The 19317-nt window shown below is 37.9% G+C and overlaps 1 protein-coding gene across 6 annotated transcripts in view; it reads right to left on the minus strand.

Moving 5' to 3' along the window:
- The window catches only part of LOC104315959 (golgin subfamily B member 1-like), a 45072-nt gene extending 27692 nt beyond the window's left edge, over positions 1 to 17380 (minus strand). For 4 of the 6 annotated variants that reach the window (XM_069804154.1, XM_069804153.1, XM_069804152.1 and 1 more), the window contains exons 1-14: positions 17265 to 17380; positions 13468 to 13525; positions 12677 to 12820; positions 11468 to 11614; positions 10585 to 10707; positions 9815 to 9982; positions 9248 to 9433; positions 7623 to 7745; positions 7313 to 7426; positions 5330 to 5651; positions 4862 to 4971; positions 4388 to 4505; positions 3566 to 3657; positions 2465 to 2615 (exon numbers count right to left, since the gene is read on the minus strand). In XM_069804154.1, the coding sequence (XP_069660255.1) occupies positions 2465 to 2615; positions 3566 to 3657; positions 4388 to 4505; positions 4862 to 4971; positions 5330 to 5651; positions 7313 to 7426; positions 7623 to 7745; positions 9248 to 9433; positions 9815 to 9982; positions 10585 to 10707; positions 11468 to 11614; positions 12677 to 12820; positions 13468 to 13512 (1843 nt within the window). In that variant the 5' untranslated portion in view covers positions 13513 to 13525; positions 17265 to 17380. Of the gene's footprint in view, positions 1 to 2464; positions 2616 to 3565; positions 3658 to 4387; positions 4506 to 4861; positions 4972 to 5329; positions 5652 to 7312; positions 7427 to 7622; positions 7746 to 9247; positions 9434 to 9700; positions 9761 to 9814; positions 9983 to 10584; positions 10708 to 11467; positions 11615 to 12676; positions 12840 to 13467; positions 13526 to 17264 lie in introns of those variants that run through there. The other 2 variants (XM_069804155.1, XM_069804156.1) reach the window with 2 other exon arrangements.
- Between the last annotated feature and the right edge of the window lie 1937 nt (positions 17381 to 19317).

Genomic DNA, 19317 nt, shown 5'->3' on the forward strand with positions numbered 1-19317 from the left:
TTTTCAAGTATAGATTCTACAATTATTTTTTTTTAATCATTATACATACTTCTTCAAAGCTGTAGAAATAAATGCCAGATTTTGATCACATGCCTTAAACCTCTGTTTACAAGAACTGTCATTAAAGTCAGTGAAGCGATTCAAGGAGCAAGCATTATTCCAGATAAGAACTTAACCCCTTGTTTGGAGGAAAAAAAATAAAAATCCATTTCTTGGAAGCTGAAATTGAGGTAATCTGTTTTTAAGTGTAATCAGAATGAATAACACACTGTGCTTTAGGAACCCAAAATAATTAGGTTCCTAAGTATTTGATAATGAAAAGAAGAATGAAATTACCATTGTCCCATGAAAAATTAAAGTACAGAAATAGGATCTTTAGAATCATTTAGAACACTTAGGAAGTGTTAAAACACTTTCAGTTAAATTCAACATTGCTTTAACAATTAGCAAGCAAATACATTTTCTAATGTTTTACAGCAGCTTAGGGAGCTTTTAATTTGCAATTCTATCTAACATAAAAACTGAAAATCTTCCCAGAACCCCTTCTTCAGATACACACTGCATTTAAATTAACTAATGACATGTCCATATTTCCTTGTGTCACTATTCACACTAAATATCACAGTCTTTAGTGGTTTGTAGAGGAAACAGGCCCCAATCTATAAATGTAATCAATACTGTCATCCTCTATGCTTCTGCAGCTCCCCACCCATTCAACCCAAAAGAGACAATCACCATATATGGCAAATTGTCATAGACTGATGGAATGAGTAGTGGGTTTATATATTCCTTCAAATATTGGTAGCTAATATAAATGCATGCAGAGTTCTGCAATTTATGGGATGGAATATAATTTAAAAAAAAATACTACTGAATTTCAAGTACTACTAAGAATATTTAAATGAATTTGATTCTTACTTAGTCACAACAACTTGCAGCAAGCCAAGAAATTTTTCTCTAGATAAGGTTACAACATAAATATGGAGTCAGCTGTTACTACAAAGAAAAATGAAGAAAGATGATTCGGTTAATATAAATGAAGAAACAAGTATTGCAAGGCAGAAAAAAAAAATCAAGTTAAAACCAGCATTTGTTACATGTATTGCTAAAACCCACATACCATCAATGGCAAATCTTATAAGGTACTGTTGGCAATTTCCTCAAAAGAAGCAACAACAGAAGAAATCAGCAACAGTATATTACAAGTTGCCATTGCTGCAGGAACCTGCATGCACAAAACTGATGGGAAACTATGTTCTCACTGGCTGACCAAATCGCAGTGTAGGGTAGGAGTGGAGGGGGAAGGGACGCTGAGTGCTCATCAGGTGTAACGGCAGGAAAAAAGAAACAGAAAGGTCATGCTCATCCCAAGGGGAAAAAATGCAAAATTAAACACGGACTGACGCAGATGAAATTTTACAACTGTTATTAACATTGCATGTGGATCTGTAGTTACCACAGATGAGATAACAGGTAGTTTTCATGACGGGAATATTATTCTCTTTCAATTCCAAAACTTTACATGTATAAATCGCTCAAAAAGAAGAGACGTGATCCTTAAAACATTTCTACGCTTACATACCGAACTTCCAAATTCATCATGTAATGAAAAACAACTCAATCGCAGATTAAAAAGAGAAGGTTCAAATTAACTAACTGGACTAATTATGATGGTAGGTTGTGCACATTAAAATTTGCCATCGATCCCCACACAGTTAACTAACAGGACAAAAAATTATAATATAGTACTAGGTGGCATGGAAAAAAGCAGTAAAAACTATCTGAAATTTAACCAGACTTTTGGAAGTTTTAATAGAAGCTGCTTCATGTTCTCATTATCTGTTTCATTAATAATTTAGAAAACTGTAAAACCTGAGATTACTTGAAATGTTATTTTCTGTACATAATTTAATATTTTTAACTAGCTCTAAACCATTGCCAGTTAACATTATTCAGCTGACCTATACAAGTGATACTTACTAACAGATTACTAAATACTCTAAGAAACGTTTCTCATTAACTTTATTTAAAGAGAAACTCTGTCTCAGGTACATTTTACTAAGGCAGCACCTTCATTCATCAAATTCAAATCAACACTATAGTTCCCCACACCTTCACCAGTTGTTCTAGGCAGGCAGCTTTAATATTTCAATGGTGAACTTTTTATCATTGATCATTCATATGCAGACAATAATCTTTCAAAGTAACTTCAAGCAGTCTTACAGAGCAGCAACTCAGCTGGCAAACAGAACAAGCACATCTACTCGTAAAAATGATACAAAAAAGATGAATGTATGAAAAACAGATTCAAGGAAATTGGAAAAAGTCAAAATTGCAAATTTAAGCAATTTCACTAACTACAGAAATGAGACATGGTGGTGTGCTATCAGTTCAGTCTGAAGTACAGCAGACACACACGCACATATATAAGTATGATAATTGTATCGTAAATAAAACAATTCACCTTCTCTCTCCTCCTCAATCTGAGCCATTCTCAAAGCCATGGCAGATTTCTCTTCTCTGACTTGATCACGGGTCTCCTCTGACTCTGGTACATTTTCTTGCCATTCCAAGAGCTGACTCTGCAATTCATCCACACTACCTGATTCACTGGCCTAACAAGAGAAACTGCGCGTGAAAATATATTTACCAAATCCCATTGCAAATGACAATAACATTTTAAGTTGGCAAACCATTCACAGAGAAAACAATCCATTATACTTCACCACTTTGCATAAACAAAAATTTATGAAAGTGATAATTGTTGTTGTAGATACATAAAAAGCAAGCCTCACCACTCCGTAAAATATCAAAAATGCTACTGCCAGGTGCACTTTTAATCTGAAATATTTTTAAACAAAAAATGGCTTTTTTAATCAAAATATTTTTGTTGCACATTTTCATCTTAGCAATGTTTCAAAGTAAAACAATATTCAACTGTCTTTATGTGGGATAACAAATCTCTATTAACTTCTTTTTCATGAACAGAATAAAAACGTTTCTCTCTTTCCATCAAAATAAAAACTACTTCTCCACAAAGTAAAACTTCTCTACAAAAAAACTTTTCCACAAAATTTGGAAAAAACAATTCTTTTTTAGCAAAATGCAATTAACTGTTTCAAACTGGCTCTGCTGATAGGGCTGTACAAAGTTACCATGATTAACGTGAACTGTTAATCCATCTAAAGCCCTTTAGCAATATTTTCTGAGTCTTCTCATTTTCTTATCCAGACCTGTACATTTGTCAAGGTTACAGCTATTATTTCCTTCTGAAAGCTATTCATATTGTATACAAAATAACAGCCACACTTTGATGACTCATTTTAAACGTAGCTAAATAAACAGTAAACTACTTGGAAAAATATAATTTAAGGTACATAGCAAAGTGAGTACAAATCAATCTCTTTAAGTAATTCAAAACCTGCCAGCTTGTTATCCAACTGAACAATTCCATATATCACTAATTTAATTCTCAGCTCCAAAATCCAGCTCACGCACTTTTCAAAGTCTAATTAGCACTGTTTGAGTTAATCAGTAACTCATACAAATCAATTTTAAAGTTAACCTGTGAAGCTGCCCTCTTTGTAACTTGGTCAAGATCAGCTTGCAGCTTCCTTTGCTGCTCTTCATAGACTTCCAGCTTAGTCAGCAATTCTTCTACAAAAACATAATAAATTTGCTTCATTAGGACACAAAACTAATAGGAAGATTGATAAAGACTTAGAAGAATGATTCTAAATGAAAATTCAGATGATAATTCCTTTCAGTTAGAAGACCTCTTTTGGGCTGTGTTAGCCATCTACCAATAAAACTGACTTCTTGATTATTAAATATTGATGAGTGCTTTAAATCTAACCTGCCAACAATTTAGACTGTTGAACTGAAAATTCTACCATTTTCCATTTACAGAAAGGATGTCAGAGAAAATAACACAGGGTGAAACAGAAAAATCTCTCACAGGGCTCTACTTTAAACTATCTGAGGTTTTAAGCACGAATTCTCTCTCAAATCCTTACAAAAGAAATGATAGTTCTTAATTTACTTGCAACTCACTGCTCTCAAAAGTTTATTATATATACTCTGATAAAGTTTCCAAGTATGTGTGGTCTCATTTTTCCTCCTAAGAAGATGCCTCTTCCACTTCCTGGAAAAGTTTACACCTATTCTGCCTAAGCCTAAATGCAACAAGGATTATGCACAGGTAGATTTAGGGAGGGTAAAGCAGAGTTCTAACTCTGACTTAAATACTGTATGCTATTGTTCAAAGTTGCATGAAGTTACTTTAGAATCTGTTTTAAAAAAAAGATACACTTTGAAAATGAAAATGAGAAAGTTCATTTATCTTTGTCTCTTTGAATCATCTGAAAAAGGTTATTTTTTTTTTTACCATTTTGAGTTCTGATTTCATATAACGATTGCAGTTTTGACTGTAGTTCTTCATTTTCAATTTCTAATTCTGAGACACGATTGTTTAAGGCAGATACATCATTATTCTTTGATGAAAACTAAAAGAAAAAATAGTTACATGAGTTTTCCAAATGCACCAGAAACACAGCAAAATCAAGGCAACTTTTTTTCCCTGAGTTTTTAGTAATACTTAGAATAACTGTTTTTCTAATATTTGAAAGTGCAATAAACTAGCTAATCTCTAACAAATTTACTCCTGAATGCTGGTAACAGCAGTTTGTACTATTTTTTGTTGAATTTTATGTCCATTCAATCTCTCTACATTAATTCATATATACTTTGAGTAAATTATTTTAATATTCTATTTACCCCACATTTTACTTTTTTTCAGTCAAATCTCCAAGCACAGTAGTTTAAAACAGGCAAGGAATATTAAACATGATGTTACACATACATTTTTTAGTTCATCCTCCAGTTGTTTGATTTTTGATTTAGACCAAGCCTTCATTTTCAGAAACTTTGCTTCAGATTTGCTGGCCTCTTCTGTTTTCAATTTCACTTGTACTAAGAAACAAGATGCAAAAAATTATTTAAAACCACGGAAAGATTATTAATACAAGACCTATGTTTAATTTCTTTAGCAATTGGAAGTTATACACTTACACAAGACAACTGTATTTACAGAAAAACATATCAACAAGAAATGTAGTGAGAAATTTATAGTTAATTTGATTATCTTGGTATTCATATAATCCCCATTATTATAGTATTTGATCGTAGATACTTTTTAATTAGTGTGGCAATAACTCTTCCACCTAATTTAATGTAGTTCTACTTGCAACAGGTATGAAATTGGCATATGATACGTAACAGTCTGAGGCAAAGGATCCCTTCATATGTAACAACTGTTTAAATAGGATACCTTCTAAATCTTCTATCTTCTCTCTGGTTATAGACTCCAGATCTCTAACTTCTTTTGAGTTAGTCTGACCACTACCACTTAATTCTGCCACTTGTTTCTTAAGCTGAAACAGGGCCTGATCCTTCTCTTGCAGCTCAGTTTCATGTTTCTCTTGAATTTCATGCAGTTCAGCATTATATTTCTCCTTAACTTTTGTCATTTCAAGCTCATGTTTCTCCATCATGTCTCTTAACTGGGCTCTCATTACATGTTTCTCAGCATCCAGTTTAGACTGGAGGTTTTCTTTTTCAGACAGAAGACGTTTCAGGTTTTCATTAATATCCTGTAAAACAAAAACAAAAACACAACCACAAAAAACACCGTTATATTTTAATGCAAAGTATTTTTAATACCACTGTCAAATACTGTATCTGTATTCGTACATAAATTGTAATGAGAAATCAGGGCTACTGTTGGTAACCTGGCTCTACTACAAAAGCTACTCAGCTCTGACCTTCCAAGGCAGAAGCGGGGACTTCAGCAAAATGGCATCACTATTTGAGGGCAAACTACATGCAATCTCTCCCATAGGTGAAAATGGGATAAAAAAAGGAATGTTTGGTTCCATGGAATATAAAAAAAAAAAAAAAAACAGAAGCAGATCTTTTTAACAGTGAGCCCAAAGATTAAGAATGCCCACTAGAATGCCACCCAGGTGTTGTGACCTACATCCATTAAAATTAACATTGGCAAACTGATCTAGTTCTTTACAATATTTTGTTGCTAACTAGTTTTCTGTTAGTGCTTATTCTACTTATAGTGCCTCTACATTAGTTATTTTAATACATAGAGGTAGGAAAGATTACAGATCACTGTAGCAGAGCAGTTCACTCACATTAGACCTGCTGTTCAAAACACTCCTTTCATAATACATAAACCGAGGAATATAAACTGTCCAAGTAAAGAAGCTGTGCAGAACAGCAGAAGGAACATTTCCAAAATATGGTTAAAACTGCTTATGTAAATAAAGCAAGGCTTCCTGTTATTTTAAGACTTAAAACTGTAATGGAATCTCAGCCTTAAGTGCTTTAAGTTCCTGTTGTCACAGTCAAACCTTCCCCCTACGCTCAAGGTGTGCATTTCTGGCCCCTCAATGCACTAGCACTAGGTATCATCAGTTCTTGCAGAGCATCACTGTAGGAAGATGTGCGTAACCCAAAAGAAAAAACACAACAAAACCTTGCATGAGACAGGAGCCGTAACAAATGCAAAGGACAAATGAAACAGGCTTAAACTACCATGGATCTTAACTACCTGAGCAGGACATCTACCTGCGTACATAGCTGAAACTATTTCTAGTAAGATTTTTGTTCTGGCAGCCCTCTTGGTAAGCTGAAAATTTGTTGGAAATAGTGTAGCTAAAACGCTGGACCTGGCACCCCAGGCTATGTGTCTGTTTTAGCAGAGTCCCAAAAGCCTATGTGAGACTGCAATGTCCTTTTTCTACACTGCTGAACTGAAGCAGCAGCACTCAAAGGCTATAATCAGAGTTCATGCTAGGTGCTTAAACACAAAGAACCTTGATTGCTTTTGCAATCAGTAGAAAGACAGCAAAAGCAAAGGCAGACAATTAGCAAAACACTCTCTTTGGGGGGAAAAGAAAGAGCCCCAGTTTTGGGGCTCACTGCAGTCTCTAGAGAAGCTCAATCTTTTGACAGCAAAAAGTCTTCCCTATATGGCAAGTTCCCAAAATGATCAAGACAAACTATGGGTGAGAGTTGACAGTTTTATATTTTATGGACTTTACCACACCTTTAAGTTAATTTCCTGACTGGAATTAATATTTGTTTGCACAACTATGGTCGCATTATTAGCACATGTCGAAGCCTCCCAGAGAACTGCCTAAATATTTTATGCAAAACTATCTTTTGTGCACAACTAAACAGCTTTTTGAACTTGTAATTGACCTGATGGGTTTAGTTGTGCATGTATGCTATTCCGTACTTTCAATTGCTGGTCCTTGGCATCCAATTCTTTTTGCAAGACATCTATCACCTGTGTCCTTCCCAGCATGACTTCTTCCTTTTCATGGAGCTTCTGTTTCAAGGCCTTCAGTAACTAGCAAAAAAAAAAAAAAATCCAAACCCCAAAATCAAGCAATCAATAAAGGAGTTAAAACTTTCAGAAGAGAAAAAGACTTACCTTTATTCTCCCAACCGGACATCTGAACTGTGCTGCAGAGGTTAGTAATTACATGATTCCAAATTCTGATGTCTAAGTCGAAGGAAGCTATTGAGTTTCCAAAGCAACATACCTGTTCTAGGTCAGCACTTGCATCAGATTTAGCAGCTAATTTAAAGAGCTCCTGCTCATGCTTTTCTCTCTGTGCTTCCAGTTCCTTTTCCTTTTCCTGGATAATGTTTTGAAACACACGTATCTAAAAACACATAGAAAGTAAATATGAAACCAGTCCACAAAGGTATAGTAAAAGTACACTGAATTGTCTAACGAAAAGTACAGCAAGATAATGTATTCTATCTTAAGTCTGAGTTTTGCTTCCAGTTAACAGTAAAGCTACTAATCAGTCAGTGATTACTAACATCAGTGGTGCATGCGGATACACCTCCAACTTACAGAAGATTTGTCTCAATTCCACAAGAACAACCTTTAATGAGAAGCATGATACCATTCATTTTTGTTTAAAGTCACAGATCTTCACCTTTCTTTTTTGGATGTCATTGTTCTGAGACTTCTAATTTCTAAAACATTACACTGATGATGTTCCTTTGTAGCAAGTTTCTATCAATCAAACTGCCAAACGGCAGCTTTGAAACCTAGCTGACTCCTTCTCAAAAACCTGTATTCTACTCCCAACGTGTCTTTGTTAGCTATCTTATAATTTTTATAAGAACTGGATATAATTTTTAGAAACTCGCTAATGATATTTTGAATAAATTCACATAAAGTCCTACCCAGATTTATATCTGACAACATTATGCTCACCAAAATGGCTTTTACAGTCTCAACTGTTTGTCTTTCTCTTTCTTTCCTGTATTAAAACTAATTCTCTGTGTGTTGCTGAACAAGTGTGGTCACATTCAGGATCAAAAGTAGCATTTCTGTTACAGATAAAATAAACTCAGAAATCAAATGATGTGGGAAATACTGAGACAAAAGTTTCATATGTGGTAGAACTAAAATGCTGAGAGGACAGACACATCACATGAAAATCTGAGATTTAGCTTCCAAGGGAGTTGGAAGAGCCTGGTAACGTCAAGGAATGGGTAACATACTCCCTAGTTCTGCCTTTTTTTTTTTTCTTTTTTTTTTTTTAGTATTATTTAACAAGTTGTTGTTGTTTGTCTTGACCTGTTAATCAGCTGCTAACTTCTAGAAAAGTTTCCCATTAAGTATACAAAACTTCATCTATTTTTCAGTCAGAAGACAAACACAATTTTTTCCCATGCTCTCATACCAAAAAGTATGCCAGACAGCTCACAGCACAAGTGAAAGTGATCTGTCAAACAGCCATTTCTGCCAAGAATGGTTGCAATAATCCAAAAACACTACCAGCCATTGCACGTATGCATTTTTTGCACCTTAAGATATAGTGCTACAAGAAAGAGATGTTTGGAGGTTCTTGAACTGGAATTCTGCACAACTCATTTCACTCCGTTACACACTAGTTCTTCCATGCCCAAACACCAGCCGCATCCTTGAACTCCTTTCTTGCACAAAACTTTCAAATTCAATTATCACCAGCACAAACCGTCTACTGCTTCATTATTCTCGTTTCACCTGAACACCACATAGATCTTTACTCAAGAACCATCCAAAACTAAAAATGGCATTTCTTAACTATTGAGATAGAAACACTACAGCCAAGATACCACTTCTTCCACCAAAGAATGTAAATATTTTTGCAGTGTGTTTACTTACATTTTCCATATAGGTAGCTTCTTTTCCTTGGAAATGCTCTCTTTCTTTGCTCTGACTATTTTTAAGACTCTCAATCTGTTCCTGGAACAAGCTACATTTTTCTTCACTGTCTCCAACCTTCTTGGTAAGATTCTGAACTAGAATCTGCATGCTTTGTAGTGATGACTCTTTAACAGCCAGCTGATTCTTTAGAATGCAAACCGAAAGACAATTAGAAGAATGGACCCAGAAAAAATATATAGCAATCATCATGAAGCCACCTCCTAGCCCCTCCCTCAGTTAAAGCAACATTAAACTCAAAATTCAGGTATGTTTTTAATTTGAATGAAATTTGTCAGCAGATTCTGAAGTCGATACTCATACGTATACGTATAAATGGTACTGACAAAAGAAGTAAAGAAATATAGATCTAGTAACATAAATGAAAATAATCAGTAAAGAATTTTTATTCACATGAATAACTGCAGAGGATTTGTGCTTCAGAGAAGGATCCACCATATAAAGCATCAGAATTCGTTGATTCCTTGAAACCTCTATGGAGATTTTATATTTGAGCTGCTAATATACCTTCAATTCTTCAATCGGCAGGAGTATTTCATTGGAAACACCACTTGATCCACAGGCTATCTGTAAATCGATGATATAAGCATCTCTTTCAGCTAACTTCTTTTCTTTCTCTGCCAGCATGGCATCCATTTCAGCCCCCCGACAATGCTGGGCCTCCAGTTCAACACTCTGAAAATGAAAAGACAGCACTGCTTGTAATCTATACTTCCACCACCTACAGCAGAGAAGAACCGTTTGCGTTATTTCCTTATTGCCTATTTTAGGGTACTGAAAAAGTTACCATCAAATTCATAACCTGGTTCACTTTTAGGTGTAATCTTTAATTACTGAGCCTTTCTCTCTGAAATTCTGCAACATTCACATTCCTGCCACTTTCCACAGTCATGTCCACAAAACACATCACTGCACAGAACAGCTAAAAACCAGAACATGAAGTCATCCCTTGCCTACATTTCCTCCTGTTATCTTATTTTTGCAACAAGAAAAACTGAAGGAAAACAGCATTTTTGTTCAAAATTAATTTTCAAACAACTACAAAAGCATGCTTGAGGATTCACTGCTCACTGAAGACACAGTGACAGAATTCTCACTGCGTTTGCTCAGGCAGGTTGTAGCATATAAACTTCTCTCTCTACTCAATAGAAAACTCTCAGAATATCGGTTTATTAATATAACATATAATTAAATATAAAAATATATAAATATATTTAAACATAATCCTACACCACAAATGTGAAAAATCAAACACTTAGCACCAAATAAAACACCACCTTTTTTTGTAACTCTTCATTTTTTTGTGTGAGCTGGGATTCTAGTTCTTCTATTCTTCTTCTCAGCACTAATATTTTTCCACGATTTGCTGCAGCATTTTCCTGGTCGCCATCTTTTGATGCCTGCAAAAACGGGAGTTTTAAATTCCGTAAATAGGTAACACCTGACTTCCGTACCTCCAATTATTCAGATAATACTGGTGAGAAAAAGTGGACTTTACTCATGGTTTGTGTTTCAGTTCTCTTATATATTACATATTCCATGTAGGAGCTAGACAAAGCAGGCACATAATTTACATCAAGCTTGTAAAAATCTTTGTACTTAAATTATTCATGATAATTTTTGCTGCAAAGTGGACTAAAACATGCAATAAGGGCATTCATTTTCTCTAGGAATTTTAACTCATAGAATCTGGCAAATGCAGTCCATACAACTGAGAGGGAAAAAAGGACCATTGTGGGGGGGACAGGGAAAGGTGTAAACTCAACTGTTCCTAAGCATAGTGTTCCCATCAGAATTTCAGTACGTATAACTACTGGGTTATAGAAATTATTTGCCATTACAAAAGAAATCAAGTGCAACTGCTAAGAATATGTTTTATTAGCAAAATAGATTGGAAGCACAAATACTGCATGTCTTTGAGGACATCTAGGGACTTCAACAAACTGATCTGTTTCTGTTCCCTTTCAGCATACCTTTAAAAAACAAATGCCCTAGAAATATTAAATAGAAATATATAGCTGGACTGACAGCACCCAGTCTACCCCGATCCTAAAATGACTCGGCTCAAAATGTGAACTTCAATTCCACATTTGAGTCCAGCACGCAAAACTGTCTAGTCTTACACAAATTATGTCTGCTTTAAAATGCAAGGACACTTACCCTTTTTTGTTCTGCTTTTGCCTCTAAGCCTCCTGATATTGATAACTGTTTCTTAAGTTCTTCCAACTGTGAGGTTAATGATGCAACCTTGGCTTTGTTTTGCAGCTTCAACTTGGAAAGTTTGGCATCAGCAGATTCCTTCTCCTCCTACAAACATCAAAGTCATGAAGGACTAAATTAGCTACATGAACAAGTGCATCCTTCAATTCTTCCATTAGAGAGAGAGAGAAATCTAAAGTGATTACCAAAAAAATCTTTCCCTTGAAGAGACACTATAACATCACATGCAACAGATCCACATATATGAAACAAACCTCCTTTCATTATTTAACTCTCTGTACATGGTTATTATTCTTGTATAGAATCCAGAGCATTATGATGTTAGAAATTTTCCTACTTGTTGATAGCAATACAATTCAAGGCTTCATTTTTTAACAAAAAGAGGAGGTTTGGGGGAGGGGGGTTGATGCAAAGAGAAAGACACCTTCATAATACTAAAAAAGCATATTTCATTTAAAGAGACAACTTCATTTACAATTGAGTTTTTAAAAGTATTTTTACACTTGGCTGTTCGCATCCACAGAAGACATCTTTTTAAAAGTGTAAAAATAAGTCTCTTGCAGGAACAGAACAACCTTATGACTAGTAAGAATAACAAACCCTCAAAAGTCTTCCGGATGTTAAATACAAATTCCTTCCTAGTTCCATCCTTCCTAACGTTAGTCAAAAGCAGAGGATAATAACAGTAAGCATTAACAGTAAGATCATTATACAACAAAAAGACATTTATAGTGGAAGGAGAAATAAAAAATTATGTACAGAAATTCAATTTGAGGTAAGCTGGCATCTCACTAAATGCCCAGTAACGATTTGGATGGTGGTTTTCCCCATATTTAGCCTAAAATGACCATGCACCTCTAGCTCTTGGCAAGTCAGTCTTCCCTTGCAATTATTAAGTGCATCTGCTCATGCAAGGAACACATGTTGCCTGTGTAATACCCAAACCCAGTTACAATTTTGGAAGAGAAGACATACTGGCAAAAAGCGGTAACATCCAGGAACCATAACAGCTAATTGTGACCAATGCTTCTTGTGTTCCTACAGTTGCTATAACTGACTATAAGCCTGTATCTATGAAAACAGCTCATGTTAAACAGGACCAAAGGGGGTTTTTAAACACTCTTTTTGACAAGAATACACGGATGGTACCTTTAACTGAAGATCTTTATTTCGAAGCTCAGCATCCTTCTCTCTGACAAGCTCCTTTAGCTGTGTTACCAGCTGTTCAGTACTTGTCAGCTGTTCAGTCAAATCCGTCACCGACATGCTTCTTGAATCTTGTGAGCCTGCAGCCTGCAGACATTAAGTATACCTTGAACAAACAAAATGGTGCAGACAACACTGCTTCTGCAAAAAGTCTTCACTTGGTGTTTGTTTGGGGTTTTTTTAAACACATTTAGCAAATCTTATTAGAGTGCAATAAACTAAAACTTACATGTACCATCGGTACCGATAACAGTCTGTTTTTAGCAAGTTTGATAGACACATGAAATTATAAATCTTAGAAACTGGTTTAGGAATATTAGTTTGAAATACAGCAAAACCATCAAAGGTATCTGAAACTGAATTTGCTCATTTACTGGATTTGCAACACAACAACCAGTAGTAGTGTTACTGAACCTAGTGGCAACACAATATTGATACTGAACATACTAAACACAAAAAATACACTTGGGATAAAGCTCATTTTCTTAAAGCAAAAGAAGCATAGTGAAGAGGAATAGAGCAGCTGTGTTATGCACAAGAGATTAAACACCAAGCAGACAGGAAGCAAGAACCCAACCTGACTATGAGAGTCCTAAAACTGAGTCATGGTAAAAATAGTTAAGCAACTTATTTATGAAAGAGCAAATACACATGATTAGTATATCATCAACTAAAGATCCTCTAAGTCAGAAATTCTTAAGAAAATATTATTTTAATAGTAATTCAGTACTTACTACTGTTTTGGAAGGAGAATCATCTCCACTACCCCATTTCCACATAGTTTCACGATGGCTATGAAAAAATAAATGAAATAATACCACGGTAAGTATCAGTGACACTCAGATAACTGTAATTAACTCATACTTCTCTCTACATATTTCACTGTAAAATGCTTGAAACTAATTGGTTTGTTCAATTCTGACAGCACCTCTGATCTCCACTACATTACTAGTTGTTGAGAAATAATGAAATTATGTATAAAATATGCATAATATGCCTTTTCTAAAAGTTGCTAGTCAGTAAAATGTCAATACTATCAAAAATAATCCAAAGAAGTCTTTAAAGAGTAAATGCCATAAAGCATTGTTCAGCATAGTTGCTTCTCCCACATTTAAACAGAAGATACAAACCACATATAGTTTGCTAATATTTAACCTGACCTTAAACACTGCCTGCCACTGCAATATAACAGGGATTATATCAATGAATATTTCTGTAAAATCATATGTAAAGACTAAAAACATTAAAGAGTGCCAAACTGCATTAATTGCTGTGTGACTGCTGCATATCTGAAAGACACAAGGAGTGTTGCAACCCTTGAGGTCACTGATCAGCATATAAAATACCTGCATCTGAAACCCCAGGAACAGCAAGTATTCCTTGCTTCTTTTGCTCACAATCAAGCACCGCAAATTTCTAAATGGCACCAAAGTACCAGACATAATTACAGTTTCTGATCAAAGAAAGCTGTAGCTTTCTAATAAACACAAGTATAGGCCATAACAAGGCTTTAAAAAGCAAAATACTAAAGATCATGTAGGTACAAGGCAGCTCAAAGGTTAAGACCTTTACTGAATAACTGTGACAAACTTGGTTGAGAAAAAAATGGGCAAAGTCTATAAAATAGCCCATGTAGTAAATTCCAAATTGTGTCTCGGAGAGAAAATCTTAAGAGCAGACTAACATATCCTGCTCTGCCTCTGGATATTCCATCCACAGAGCAGCATGAACTGAGAAGAGAAGCTGTACCTGTTCAGTAATTTTCACTCTCAACTAGCAACACCCAGAGGAAAACAATCTGTCCTTTCCAATCTGTATTACAGACTTCTGAAATATGCATACACAGATCAGTCTGAATTTGGAAAACAGTTTACAATAAACATTAGCACATAGCTTATCTTAAAGAGTATGCAGAATGCTAGCAGAGGCAGCTTTTAAAGCTGTTTATCACTTTGAAGATAAACCCAGGAATCACAGAATGCAATCTATGGCCTACATTATCTACAAGGCCAAAGTGGATTACGCCAAGAATCTTTTCAAATATTAAAATCAATAAACGAGCCATGGGCTTGAGGATCGGAATTACAGAACTTGTAAGTAAAAACCCCTCTCATAACTCCTCCAGAGCCGTAACATCAAATCTGTTCTCACTGAAAAGCTCATTTCCAGATACATAAAAGGGTTACCCAGGTACAAAGAGGTCAAAATGACTCACTAGATGTAATGTGGTGGCACATTTGTATTTGATTTATGAATATTTTAGCTCATTTCCAGCTCCAACTGATGCAATACTTTTGCTCACTTCACGTGCCAGCATTCCTACCTGAATACCTTAACCGCTACTTTCTGATGTATTTTTATTTACATCAGGGACACTAAATATTGACGAGTTTTCCAAATCCAGCTGGGAAACGAAACTGAACAGACTTTCCTTACCCAGCATGAAATCAGCCAATAATGGGTTTTGCTCTTCTTCTAGGGTACAGACAGCAAGTTAAAGCACTAAAGTTGGTGAAGCTGCAATCTGAACGCTGGACTGCTCAACTCCATTCCTTCTCCTTGCAGTATATCTAAACAGAATTCAATTAAGTTTTCTATCACCATTTTCCTTCCTTTGGAGGTCTATGTCCTGGACATAGCACTATCAGCGTAAGAGAAGCAGGGAGTCCAAATCATCTGTGGCTACCTTCTCTGAAGTTTTTACAGTGACAGATAATTTGTCTTTCCCCTCTAAGTTCAAACTGCTCACCCTCACTTTCAAGGTTTCACATTGCTTCATCACTGCCAGCACCTCACCCTGCTCTTCATCTTGCATATTCTACTGTGTTGATGACCATTCTTTGTCACTCACTACGCACTCATTTCCATTAATTTCTTCTTCACTGAAGAACAACAAGCAGGATACTCAAACCTTTCACAAATTCCATGAGATACAACAGAGGCCCACTTAATTTTATGAAACAAGTTTCTTCTGATGCTCAAAGTACAACTGACTTTTATCACAACGGGATGTTACCAAAAAAAAGTCCCATTGGCAGCTTTGCCTTCGTACTCATCCATTCTGTTGTCCCAGCACTAGCTGCAGCCAAATCCAGCTAAAAAAACCTAACCATGTATTATTCATCTGGGTAGTTTCTGGCCTACTTACTGCACTTAAGTCAGATATCACGGGACCCAGCTCAAGGGGCACTCAGGAGCACACAACAGCGGACAGGACAGATTTCAGCAGCAGCTCATACTGAAGTGGTCACAGAAATCCTACAGCTTGAGGGTGAGCAATCTACATGGTAAAGTACTGAACGGCATTGTTACAAACACCTACTCGGATGACTACGAGGCAGAGAAACCGTCCGCTGACTCCCACAGAAATACTTGTGTTTGACTAACTTTCCCCACATCTATTACAACACTGTTTGGATATAAAAAATGGCTTCAAAGAGCACTCATTTGAGTTCTCACTATGAAGCTATTAAGGTAGGACTTTTCCTCCTTCTCTTGCAGAAATACAGATGATGGAAGAAAACCCTGAGGCAGAACTCCACTCCTCTTACTACCAAGGAAGGTAATGGCAGTCCCCTTTCTCCTCTCTTCCACAGGACTACAGCAGAAAAGCAGACAATAGCAGAAATGTGTAAAAACTCAGTAAAGTGTTTTAGTATTTCAAATCTGTTTCCTAGAACAATTTTGTGCTTTGAACACACATACTGAAAGAAAAGCATTTTAATATAATTATTTTCTCCTTATATCTGCAATTCTTGCTTTTGTCCTTGTTTGCTGGCTTGCCAAGATGTTGGTTCTTCTGCTGAATAAGCTAAACTTGTTTTCAAATGGTCCGTGCCATCTACGACTTAAAAGCTCTTGGACGAAAACTGCACGAACACATGACGTACAGCAAAGAAGCACAAACACTGAAGCCATGTTAATCAAACCTGTAAAGCACTCTGTAAAGTTAATATAAGAGCACATTTATATGGCTATTACTGGTGCCTATTATAAGCACTGTTTCTTAATAGCACTGACCGCATTTTCCTCTTAAAAATAATATACAAGGGAAGTACTCATGTGTAACAGTATACCGCTGGAGAAACAAGATACCAGCGCAGAGCCCCCAGCGAAGCGCAGGTGCATGTGGGGTGCAGAGAATTAGCTATTTCCACCCGAGCAGCCGGATGCAGTTCCCCCCGCCCGGTGTTTCTGCAGTGCAGTGCTATCAGCAGCCTGTGACAGGAGGTGTTAAGGCACCAACCCACCTCCCCGCCCCGTTGTCGGCGGGGCTCCCCGTGCTCAACGCCTTCACCACAGCAAGCCCCGCGGCGGGGAGCACCTTTTAATCCATTTCACACCAGGGCACAAGGCAGGGAGACCGGGCTGGCCGGGAGCCTTCCTCCCCGCCTCACCTCCCTGGGCACGGCCTGCTCTGCCAGAGGCCCCAAGGGGGCTCTGGGGACGGGCCCGGAGAGGCGCGGCAAAGCCTAAAGGCGACGGGAAGGGAATAAAACGCAGCCAGGCGAACCCCTGCCGCCCCACTCACCTGCGGGGTGCCGGTGGGGCGGCCGGGCCCTGCTCCTTCCTCCTCCTCCTCTTCCTCCTCCTCCTCCTCCTCCTCTTCCCTCACCGCGGCCCCCGCCGCATCCGCCACGCCCCGGCGGGAAACGTCAGCCGGCGGCTGACAGCGCCCCCTGGCGGCGCGGAGGACCAGGCAGCACTCGCATCCCCCCCCCCACCCCGCAAATAAAACCAGAACAAAACGTTTTCCCGAGGGAAAAAAATAAAAATAAGCCCCCAAGACAATTAAAAAAAAAAAAAAAAGAAAGTTAAACGTTCAGTGGAAGAGAGAAGAACCGTCAAGGAAAGGTTGGAGAGGCACTTTCCCAACCTGAGGAAGAATTTGGGGGGGGGGAGAAGGGTAACCCTGCCAAAACGGACCAGAATATCTTCCGCCTGTATGGGGCCATGGCAGCAACGGTCTTAAATTTCAGCAAGGAACATGAAGTTATACGTTAGGAAAAAGTGGAGCCCTGTGATAAATTTCCCCTAGAGGGAAGGAATTCCATTCAGCGGCGGTTTCCGAGGTCAGCAAGGGCGCACAGAGCGTCCCGAAAATCCGCCACCGGCCCGTGCCGACCGAGGAGAGGGGCTGGGCCGCATCGTGGGGAAACCCAGGAGTAAGGGTTGGTGTGCGTGAGGTGTCCCAGCCAAACTGGGGCACCCCAAGTGTGGGTTTAGACGGGGTCCTTACACCCTTCAGATGGTCAGGTACGGCGCGATGCTGGCGTCACCTTGGTTGTTCGGGGGTATTTTTTGTCCTTCACGGACAGCTCTAAGCTTCCAAGAAGCAAAGTCCTTCTTTCCAGGGCCAGGCTGTCCTTACATTTGTTATACTTACACATGCACAATGCCAGTCTCCAGTAAAATTCCACTGCTTCACTACATTGCAGTGTATAACGTGAAGTAATATGTAACTTAACAAAGTTAAAACACTTTGATACTATAAAGACCGGTTGCTGTATAGTTAGGGAAGGGAATTTTCATAACAATAGTTACATTGGTCTTGCTTTCCGGGACAGAGATGGATCGAAAGTCCTTTTTCTAAGCAGAAACAAGAAAACCACCTCCAGCTTTCTACGGGTATAAGTACAATAGCAAGCTGTACATTGCATCTGGCAGCAGCGGCTGCTGTATTTTGCGTTCTGTAATAGGTTAGACAGTCATTTTTCCTGTGTGCAAACTGCAGCTTTCTAGCAGTATGTGGCACTGTCTGGTTTCTGGTGTGTCCCAGCTACAGGCCAGGCATTTCCCAGACAAGCATGAGTTCAGGCTCTTTTCTGAGGTGCCCAGTGCCAGGACCAGAGGCAACGGGCACAATCTGAAACCCAGGACGTTCCCTCTGAACATCAGGAAACACGTTTTCACTGTGAGGGCGACCGAGCAGGAGGTTGGACCAGATACCTCCAGAGGTCCCTTCCAGTCTCAGCCCGTCTGTGACTCTGTCACTTCCCACCAGTCCCTCAGTTCCTTGCAATTAGCTGTTACAGCCAGAAAAGAGCTAAATTCCAGTCCGTCCAGTAACAGGGCCATGATTAGATATAAATAAGAGTCAAGAAACTATCACACACATTAACCCTACTGTTACACAGAGTGAAAAATCACTGACTTAAGAATAGGGATGGATGTAAAAGTGAACAGTCACAAAAGTACAGACAAATGACCAATTAATGCTACAGAAAATTTTTATAACAACCTGATGGGGGTTATTTGCTCTGTAGCTCAGAGCAAAGATGGACCTGTCTTTAAAGCGTATGCAAACCTAAAGCAAAATCAATTATTTGCACCGATGTGATACTTGTGCACAGAACTGATCGCTGGCACCCTGTACTATATTGTCTTACCATCACTAAATGGAATTGTATTTGATCTAAGGTTTTGATGGCTCTGGTCACCCATCTTTGAGGGCTGGCCATCAAATCTGGACATAATAGAGCAGCAGTGGGAGAAGTGCCAAAGTTCAAGCAGCAGTCCCTGTTCAACAACTCTTTCTGCAGGAGACCTCACCCGTCAGACCACGCCAGCTTAGAAGATGCAAA

This window comes from Haliaeetus albicilla, chromosome 16 (genome assembly GCF_947461875.1).
Source record: "Haliaeetus albicilla chromosome 16, bHalAlb1.1, whole genome shotgun sequence".
In the NCBI taxonomy this organism is placed as follows: domain Eukaryota; kingdom Metazoa; phylum Chordata; class Aves; order Accipitriformes; family Accipitridae; genus Haliaeetus; species Haliaeetus albicilla.